Source organism: Clupea harengus, chromosome 8, assembly GCF_900700415.2.
Source record: "Clupea harengus chromosome 8, Ch_v2.0.2, whole genome shotgun sequence".
Taxonomy (NCBI): domain Eukaryota; kingdom Metazoa; phylum Chordata; class Actinopteri; order Clupeiformes; family Clupeidae; genus Clupea; species Clupea harengus.
This window is the reverse complement of record NC_045159.1, coordinates 1,359,797-1,370,202: the sequence shown is the minus strand read 5'-3', so window position 1 is coordinate 1,370,202 and position 10,406 is coordinate 1,359,797. Positions and strand designations below refer to the sequence as shown.

At 48.9% G+C, this 10,406-nt stretch overlaps 1 protein-coding gene across 3 annotated transcripts in view; it reads left to right on the top strand.

The window, feature by feature from the left end:
• Nucleotides 1–329: 329 nt before the first annotated feature.
• The window catches only part of si:ch211-26b3.4 (connector enhancer of kinase suppressor of ras 2), a 36,263-nt gene continuing 26,186 nt past the window's right edge, over nt 330–10,406 (top strand). For all 3 annotated transcript variants that reach the window (XM_031571424.2, XM_031571423.2, XM_031571422.2), the window contains exon 1: nt 330–923. In XM_031571424.2, coding sequence (XP_031427284.1) covers nt 860–923 — 64 coding nt within the window. In that variant the 5' untranslated portion in view covers nt 330–859. The remainder of the gene's footprint in view (nt 924–10,406) is intronic.

Below are 10,406 nucleotides of genomic sequence, written 5' to 3'. Positions count from 1 at the left end.
TCACACACCCATCCACCACTGGTACTTACACGGGCAATTAAACCTGGCACCAGTTGAGAGGTGTGAGGCTGTCTCTGTGTGTATCTCTCTCTCTCTCTCTCTCTCTCTCTCTCACCCTTTCTAGTAATTTAGAGTGGTGACACATGCATCCTTCGCTGTCGATGATCCACTTTTCATTGAGCAGCTCGTATGACATTTGTCTCACGCTGTAGTACTGCCATTGGGTAAAAAGCCGAGCCATACCTGCTCAAACTTATATTGGCTAAAAATTACGTCAGTGTGAGACCAAATAGGCACGCTCAGAGCATCAGAACGTTGCACGTTGCGTTGCACGGCAGCGTAGCTGACGTACATGTCAGTGATACAAAATTTTAGGTGGAAGATTCCAGCATCTTTGTTGAATTTTGACCTAAGTGTGGACACAAAATAATCGATTAATAGATCAAATCGAACAACTAATATTTAGGCAAATGTGACATATACCTGCAAGCTCCCTAAGACGAACGCCTGAACCATGTGATTGCACTGCATCGCTGAAGCAGGGCTCTGGTTCTTCTCGGTGGGCTACAGAGAGAGTTAGAGAGAGAGAGAGAGAGAGAGAGAAGGAGAGAGGGAGGGAAAGAGAGAGAGCAAAAGATGGAGGGGGGCGGGGTGGAGAGACGTATGTGAGCGCGCGTGGACCCCACCGTCGCAGTCCTTCCCGAGGATGTATCCAGCAGCCATGGTCCTGCCGCGCGCCCTGCGTCTGCGTGTGAGTGACAGGATCCCATGGTTATTCATATAATATTTTTAATATCCAAGATCGGATGGTTCATCTCCTCAGTGCGGATCTTATCCGGAGGACATACAGACATCAAGAATGGCTTTGGTAATGGAACCTATTAGTAAATGGACTCCCAAGCAAGTGCTGGATTGGATGAAAGGTATTCTCAGAATATGCAACACACACACACACACACACACACACATACATACACACGCGCGCACACACAGACACACACACGCACGCATTTTCTTCTTATTGCACGGAGGTAGACAGTGGGCATTCATTTTAAATAACAGGTTGCTAATGTCAATTCTTAAGGAATGCTGACCATATTTTAGAAAGCCATGTTACCGAGTTCAGTGAATATTGATCGCATGTTTGCCATTTTGCGCCTCTGCTTCGGAGGCTCGCCATGGTGTATGATCAGCGCGTCGTCAGCGAGAAGGTGATAATGAACGAGGTGTGTGATCAAAGATGTGCAACAATCAGTGACCTCAGTGTTTCACATTTTAGATTATTTCATATTGCCTCTCTCTCCCTCGCTCTCTCCGTCTCCGTTACACACACACTCACACTGCATTCATTGTTTTCCTTCAGCATGTCTGAGGTGTAATGTAGCATCAGACTGATGTAGGCCCAGTATATAACAGCTGCAAGCCAGTGATTTTGACAGATTTAGTGATGGCGTGTGCTGATGTGTTGTTGAAGATGGTGTTCGCCGTAACACAGGAGTGATGGCAGTGAGAGGGATCGTGAAGCTTTCACGTCTTCACCCTTGGATATTTCTGCATGTCATGCCTGGCAGAGGTGTATAATCTGTGGTCTGCCATGACATTCTTGAATCTTTCATAAGACGACACGGCTACTAAACTCTGGTCTTGAAATGGGAATGTAGTCCTCGTGTGGTGAATGAAACACGTTTGTGGTAGTGACCCTGACAAACCACCAGGGGCGCAAGGAGCAGGAGGGGGGTGGGCCACTTCAGGGCCACTTCATACAAGATGTCTGCTGTCAAAAAACTCAACAGGGGTCATCCAAACTTGTTGAAAATGTTATCAGTGGACATCATGAACATTGGATTCTTTGCTCATAGCTGTCTCTGAGCAAGTTGCCTGGTTCTTGTCGACTAGTCATAATTCAGTCGTCATCTTGCTATTGGTTGACAGATCAGCTCAGTTCTAGGGAAATATTCTCTAGTTCTGTTGTTATATATAGCAAAACATGTAACGCAGCACAGCTATGTAACATTATTCTCTGGAATCTAACCACATTTGTCCGTGTATTTGACAACATATTTTCCTGGGAGAAACCTTACTTCATAGGGAATCACTGTAATGAAATGGGACTTTCCTTATAGCCTTTATGATCCAAAATCATACAACACATCACAATTCACATCACATCACAATCTTCAAGTGTGCTGTCAGTTTGTATGTTGTGGCAAAGAACCTCATTGATCGCTGGAACGAGAACCTTTTTGGTGTTTCTCTCCCGAACACATCTGCGTCTTCTAAAGGTGCCCTCCACTGTTCTCTGGGCCATCATTTTATGTTTTACAAGTAATATACTGTATATATTGCAAGAGTGGCATTCAAGAGTTGCATTGCATTCTGTGTGTTTTGACACTCCACTGGTGAGTTTACTCATCCTTGATCTTCCCTCTACCTCTCCTTCTATAGTACCTGTGAAGTATCATATTTATACCATGCAGATGCCCAAACTATAAGCATTATCTCATAAGCATTTGACTTGTTCAACTGACACATTGGAAGTGTTGTTTGGGTGGAGAGGTTGAAGCCGTGTGTAATTTCAGTAAGTGTTTTTCAAGGCGTTTTTAGAAACTGATAATATAATACCCACAACCATGATGTTACAACAGAGCAGGTGATTTAGTATTCAACAATATATTGCTTGACTGTCTGAAAAGTGAAGAAGATATACCCTTCAGCTGACTCCTTTTTGTGATTGTTTCAGCTAACTAATGTATGACGAAATCCACACTGTCAACACCTTTAAAACCTTTAACCCTACCTTCATCACGTTACAATGTACACACCAGTCTTCAGGCACCACCTACAGAGTTCATGAGATGATGATACTATGGCAAGTCAAAATGCTAACAGGCTCAATGCAGGAGAAGCCAATGACCCTCAATCACAGTACTGTATTTAGCAGCCAGCGCGTTGATATTCCAAGAGGAAGCTTTTAGAGTGTATTGCCATATCATTTGCTGTCACATCATTTGTTGTCACACACGCAAGTATCAGGGGAGAATATGGGTGTTTTTAGTCTGTGCCATAAATACGCACAGCCTCACAGTCACAATAATAATAGATACTATACAAATCATTCTCAGAAAGTCTCCTACTGTTGGCTAGAGGTCTGAGATATACCTTTAGTGGATGAGTCATGCCGAACAAAACGTCTCGGTTACTTACGTAACCTCGGTTCCTTAAGCAGGAACCAGATATAACAGTATGGTACATGACGTCAGTCATGGGGTACAAATCGAAGCATTTATCTATTCACGCCTGAAAGGCCGCGAGATCTGTCAGCGCGCGCTCCTGGGCCCGCCCCTCAGGAGTCCTATAATCTTATTACGCGCCCTCAGAACTGCCTCGGAAAGAAACTGAGCAAGACAATCAATCCAAGGTAACACTGTACACGCCAACTTTGTTATATCTGGTTCCTGCTTAAGGAACCGAGGTTACGTAAGTTCACTGCGATATAACAGTATGGGACCCTATACATTCCCGCGTGATAATACAGTGGCAGCCAATTACACACACCAGCTTTATTGAAGCCTTTGCCCTCATAGAGGTTCATACGGCCGCTGGCGGTGAACATATTAACAGGGCAACCTTTATCATAGGCGGCGAGGATCGTGATCCTGCGCCTGTAGGAAACCACCCTGAAATGTTTCATGTGCAACATAACATGTAGACACTAATGAACACACTTCATCATATATATCGTTCTTAGGCCAGGGGATTCAGAGATCGCTTGCCTGCAGAACGCCATGTAGAAAACTAGGTTCAGCCACATCTAACATATAGAATCTAATGAAAGTGTGGCGGGAACTCCAGCTTGCAGCTTTGCAAATATCTTCCACTGAGACGCCCTTTAGTAAGGCCCAGGAAGACGAGACCCCCCGCGTAGAGTGCGCATGCAACTTCTCCGGGGGATCTAAAGACAAGCTCTTATAAGACAACACGATAGCCTCTACTATCCAACGGGAGAGGCTCGGTTTTGATAGAGGTCTGCCTTTTGCACGTGCGCCAAAGCACACAAATAACTGATCTGACTGTCTGAAAGCTCTAGTGCGCTCTGCGTAACAGCGGAGAGCGCGCACTGGACAGAGCTTATTCAAACGTTCCTCCTCTGCCGACGCAAAAGGAGAAGGCGAGAAAACTGCAAATTCAATCACCTGATTGCAGAATGGGGTTACCACCACTTTAGGTGTGTAAGCAGCATTAGGTCGCATAACCACTCTATCACCAGCGATCGAAAACTGAAGGCACGATGGACTGACTGACAGGGCTTGCATGTCACCAACGCGTTTTGCTGACGTTAACGCCAGCAGCAGCGCGGTCTTTAAAGAGACAAACTTTATGTCCACTGTCTCCAGGGGCTCGAACGGAGGCCCTGTGAGAGCACGTAACACCACCAGCAGATCCCAAGAGGGTATGAGGTGTCTCTCTGGCACCCTGAGCCGTCTCACCCCCGCCATAAAGCGTGGCGCTAGCGGGTGACTGCCAGGAGAACTGCCATTAATGCCTGCGTGGCAGGCTGAAATGGCAGGCATGTACACTTTGAGAGTAGAAGCCGCCTTCCCCTCATCAAACAACTGCTGTAGGAGTTCTAGAATAACGCCCAGCGCGCAGTTAATGGGGTCGTGCTGACGCGCAGCACACCACCGCTCAAAACTGCGCCACTTCAGCGTATACATAGCCCGTGTTGATACAGCTCGGGCACTCTGTATTGTAACCACCACCGCGTCCGACAAGCCTGACGCTATGAGCCTGCACCTTTCAGCGCGTCTATGCCTAGTGGCCCCTAGCGACAACAAGAGCGGGCAGCAGGTGTTCTGTCTGTTCGCGAACAGGTCCACCTGCGCCTTGAAAAAACGCAACCAGATCTGACCTATCACTTGTGGGTGAAGGCACCAGTCTGCTGCTCGAGGATCGCCCCTCGATAACAGGTCCGGACTGTATTTGAGGTGACCTGGTATATGAACTGCCCTGAGGGACAGGACGTGCCTCGCTGCCCACAGGAGCAGGCGAGTCGCACAATGGTGTAGTGACGGGGAGCGCACTCCGCCCTGGCGATTGATATACGCCAAGGTCGCAGTGTTGTCCGTCCTCACTAGTACATGCTGACCACTCAGCCTGGGCAGAAAGTGTTGTAGTGCTAGGACTACTGTTCGCAGCTCTAACACATTTATGTGAGACGCGGCCTCTGTCACAGACCAGAGATCGTTCACGCCTCTCCCTTCCCAGACAGCTCCCCACTCTTTGGTGGAAGCGTCTGTGGTCACCACCACGCGACTCGACACTTTGCCCATAGTGCCCGACGCGGCGAGAAACCAGGGGGTTCTCCAGATCGCCAGGGCTTTCCTGCATCTGGAGGACACCACTACTCTGCGATGCCTGTCTGTGACTGCGTTGAGCTTCATAGACAGGTACCATATTTGGAATGGCCGCATACGCAACATCCCCAACGGGAGCGCCAAAGCGGCCGACGCCATCATTCCTAACAGGCGTTGGCAGCACAGCGACGAGACTGACTGTCCCCGTCGGAACTGGCGCACGCATGTTTTGATGGCATTTATCCGTTCTTGAGACAGCCTGACCTCCATGGAGGTGGAGTCTAAAATCATACCTAGAAAATGCGTAACTTGCCTGGGGCAGAGAACGCTTTTTTCCCTGTTTATTACAAAGCCCAGTCGATACAGGTGCGCCACCACTAGATGGCCGTCCTGCACTGCTGCAGCCTCTGAATGAGACGCAATTAACCAGTCGTCCAAATAATTGTATACGCGTAAGCCGCGTAGACGTAATGGGGCGATGGCTGCTTCTACGCACTTTGTAAATACCCTCGGCGCTAGAGCTAGGCCTAATGGGAGTGCGTTAAATTGGTACGCTATTCCTCCGAATGCAAACCTCAGATATCTCCGATGTCTGTGGTGGATCGGAACGTGGAAATATGCGTCTTTTAAGTCTATCGTGATAAACCAATCGTTTGGCCTTATAAACTGCACAAGCCTGCGTGGGGTCAACATTCTGAACCGTAGCGGCTTGAGTGCTTTGTTTAACACACGTAGATCTAATATTGGCCGATAATTCCCGTCTCTATTGGGTACGAGGAAGTAACGGCTGTAGAAGCCTGTATTTTCCTCCTCGGGAGGAACAATGCTTATTGCCTCTTTTCTGAGCAGGGAGACTATCTCTTCCCGTGAGACTGTTCTCGCTGCACCACAGACTGTATCACTCCGCTGAATGGCGGAGGGGAACGGGCGAATTGCAGCACGTAACCCTTTGTGATCGTCTTTAGCACCCATGGTGACACTGCGCATGCGCGGCAACTCGCCACACAACCAGGGAGGTTGTGCTTTGAGTTGAATTTGTCGGGGACTAACCCGCTCATGGTCAATGAGTCTAAGCCTAGATCTACACCCACTCCGCCTAGGGAGGGAGACGAGATCTGGGGCTGCCCCCTCATGTTTTTGAAAAAAATGTGAGGGTGCGATTGCACTGTGTGCATCGCGGGGGGAGTTGCACAAGCATGCCTGGGCACTGCGCCATCTGGGACAGGAGTTAGGACATATGATTGTGGTGCTTGTGAGAACCTGCTTACCGTGCTGGACATGATTTCCACATGTGAGCGACGGGCTGATTTCTGTGGAGGCGGTGTGGGCTCCACCGCTCCCCCCTGTGTGACGAGTGGCTGACTGTCACGATCAGGAAGCCTGAGGTCTCCCTATGCCTTGCCCGCGGCGAGTGGAGTTCTCTTCTGGCCCGGTGCGGGTGTGGTGTGTCCTGAGGAGGACGTCTCACCCGTGCCACTAGAGCGAGGCATCCAAGCCTGGAATACCTCTCTGCTCTTCTGCTGTTCTTCGAACTTGGCAGCCATTGTGACCACTGCCTCCCCGAAGGCGCCCTGGACAGAGACCGGGGCGTCGAGGAGTGGTGCTTTTTCTCTGTCTGACAGCTTAGCCAGTGATAGCCACAGAGACCTCTGGGTAGCCACCGCGGCACCCATCACCCTCCCCAGTGCCTGTGACGTGCACCGAGTTAGTCTGAGCGACAGATCCGTCGCGCGACAGAGTTCTGCCACAGACGGGTGATCTTCCCCCAGCGACAAGGCAAGCTCAGTCAGGAGCTTTGCCTGGTAGCGCTGTAGCAATGCAGCCGTATTGGTTGTGCAGGCAGCCTGCCCTGCAGCCAAGTAGGACTTCTCTGCCAGCTAAGCCTGGTGTCTGCCCACCCGCGTGGGCAGGAGAGGCTTCTGGCCGAGACGCATCGTGGGGGAGGCGGGCGAGAGGTAGCCCGCTACTGCATCCTCCACCTGAGGAAAGGAGAGGTAGCCCCTCTCCTTAGCCATGTGGAGCTGCATGTAGGGCGCGAACCCCGGCACCGGGGCTCGGCCCGAGTAGGGTATCGCCCATGTCGCCTGCAGTTCCTCGTGCACCTCCTCGAAAAAGGGGATGCAGCTGGGAACTGACGCGGCGGGGCCAGCATAAAACTCCCCGTCCAGCAGCGAGGACCGCACACTGGGAGGGGGAGGGAGAGGGAGCCCGAGGCAGCTGGCTGCTCTCAGCGCAACCTCGTGGAGTTGCTGGCCCAGGAGCCGAGACGAGGTAGGAGGTGTCTCCACCCGCATCCTAACGTCATGGCTCGTCTGCATTGCTTCAGCGATTGAGCTGTGCTCATCGGAGAAGTCCAGCAGACTATCATCATCCAGGCTGATGTCCAGCTCGAGTTCAGGCTGGACACCGCTTGGTTGAAGCTCCTCAGCCTCGCTGCCTGCAGCCCCAGGGCTGACAGGCGGCGGAGACGGGGAGAGACCTGGGGGCGGAGCTGCAGCTGCAAGGCGACTGCTCACGCTCACCAAGTCCAAGGCTGAAGACGCACTCATTCCTACGGGGGCGTTAGCCCCGGATGGAACCAGTGCAGTCTCCTCGGCGTCCTTGCGCTTCCAGAACGCAAGGCGCCTGGTAGCCTTAGCTAGCGGGAGGCTAGCACAGATGGAACAGACAGGGGCTTTGCCCGAAAGCGCGCCCTCTGCATGGTCCCTGCCTAGGCAGGTCACGCACCGACTGTGGCGGTCGCCCTACTTTCAAAATTTAGTTGAGCCAATGAACTTTGTAGCGCCCTGAGCTAGTGAGGGTTAAGGAACCCAGATAACTCACCAACCCGTAGAGAGCGAAAAGCACACAAAACTCTTTTGACTGTGGTAGAGCGTTTGAGATATGCTCGGAGATGTTCACTCCGTCTTGCGAAGTTTCAAAAGAGGCAGTTCTGAGGGCGCGTAATAAGATTATAGGACTCCTGAGGGGCGGGCCCAGAAGCGCGCGCTGACAGATCTCGCGGCCTTTCAGGCGTGAATACATAAATGCTTCGATTTGTACCCCATGTACCCCATGTCATGTACCATACTGTTATATCGCAGTGAACTGCGATAAGGAACCAGTGTTACAGAAAACATGAGTTATAGAAATATACTTGGACGGTCATTGGTATGCCTAGTTTGTCTGCCCAAGTAAAGCCTTGGAGATGCGGTGAGGATAATATTGGCATGTTGTTCACGGTTACAAATATGAGTATGACTCGTGTTGCCTGACGTGCCACTGGTCAAACTGCTGTCTGCAGAGCTGAAAAGGGATCAAGCATAGTGGTGTCTGTTTCAGCTGAAAGTTTAATGGAAAGTGTAGAGAGACATGGTGTTATGTTGTCTTGTTTAGACTAAATTGTTTTTATTATTTGCTGAAAACATGACTTGATAGACTTGTACAGTAAATGGAACACCATACTGATAAAATCTGTTGTGTTCTGCAGATAGAATAAAATTGCTGCAGTTTTGCAAAGCACTTCTGATAAATAATGAAGTGAAGCAATGTATTTATGTATCATAGGGTGATTAAATGCACTCCTTCACCCAATGTTAAACTGCCCCCTGTTTGAACCACCCAGAATAAAATGAGGATTATTATATTATATTATTAAGTACTAAAGACTGCATCCAACACCCAGGAAATAGCCAAGCTCATGTGGTGCATGCATGAATGCTTACAACGCAAAATTAATCAAAACATTACAGTTTTTTACAACTACTAACAGATGTTTTCTGTAACTAGGTCTAATTATTTCAAAACTCTACACATAGTTCACAAAACTGCACACACAAAATGCTTAACCCCACAAATCTCTATTCATTCAACTATTCATACGGATAGACTTTTATTGATCACTACTGTAAATACATACTTATGTGATAAATCTAAAACTCTCGCTCTTTGTTAGGCTTGTGCCTTTTTAAGTTGTTACAAGTTGTTGAACAGTGTTATCGTGCACTTCACAGGGTGATCTGACAAAACCAGTTACAACAGTCTGAACATATGAACACACAAATACAGTACACTACTACGGTACAGTACTCATTTTTCTACAGTTTTCCAAAACACTGTGGATGGAAGCATAGTATAGACAGTGCACCTTTTGCAGTTTCAATGCTACAATGTAGAAAATACAAAATACGTATCACGTATCCAACATATGATACTGCTGGGCAATTTGAAACAAGAATCTTTGGAGTTTTGGATGCACATTTAATGTAATGCAAATTTCGGTTCATCTTTCACTGCTAAAAAACAACCAAAATCCAATGGACACAATATTTCTGCACCAGAATGTGAGTTGAACATCAGTGCTAAGGGATTGTGGCTGAATTGTTCTTTGCACTATTTGTAGCGCTGTTCTATTGGAAAAAATGATTTAAAAAAAATTGTCGTCAATTTAATGATGCAGAATTTAAAAAAGGAGTCGGGCTGTTTGTATGCTCTGTAAATACACAGAGGGAATAGATGTCTTGCTGAATCTTTCTCATGTTGATGAGAGCTCATAAAGGACGGGACGAGGAGATGTGGCCAGACACACTCTTAAGAACAAGAGGGTTCTTCTGACTAATCTTCACAGGAGACCCTTTAAAAGGTTCTAGATAGCAACTGTTTGCTGTCTCTCCGAATGCGAGTGGGTTGGGTTGGGCTGGGCTGAAGCAGCTGTCTTCAGGAGCCCCATCTGAGCGCCGATAAGCAGCCCATTTTAACTGTAGCTCCTGAGGCGCGTTTGTGGAAGGCGTGTGCAGAGACGAGCCGCGCAGGGCTGAGCTGACGGGCGTGCGCTTGGCTGGCTGCCTGCTGCTGCTGCTCTGCTCTGCTCTGTGAGCTGCACACAGATACACATTTAAATGGAGTGAGAAGGAAACTGTGAATCTCGGCAGAGGAGAGCGGTTGGGCCAAGAACTCGACACAATGCACAAGTCTCCTCGCCCTCCTCGGCAGAAGCAGCTACTGGTGTGATAGCACTGTGACATATTCTAGGGGAGCTGCATCTTTACCCACAAGAGTTGCAAGCTCAACTAA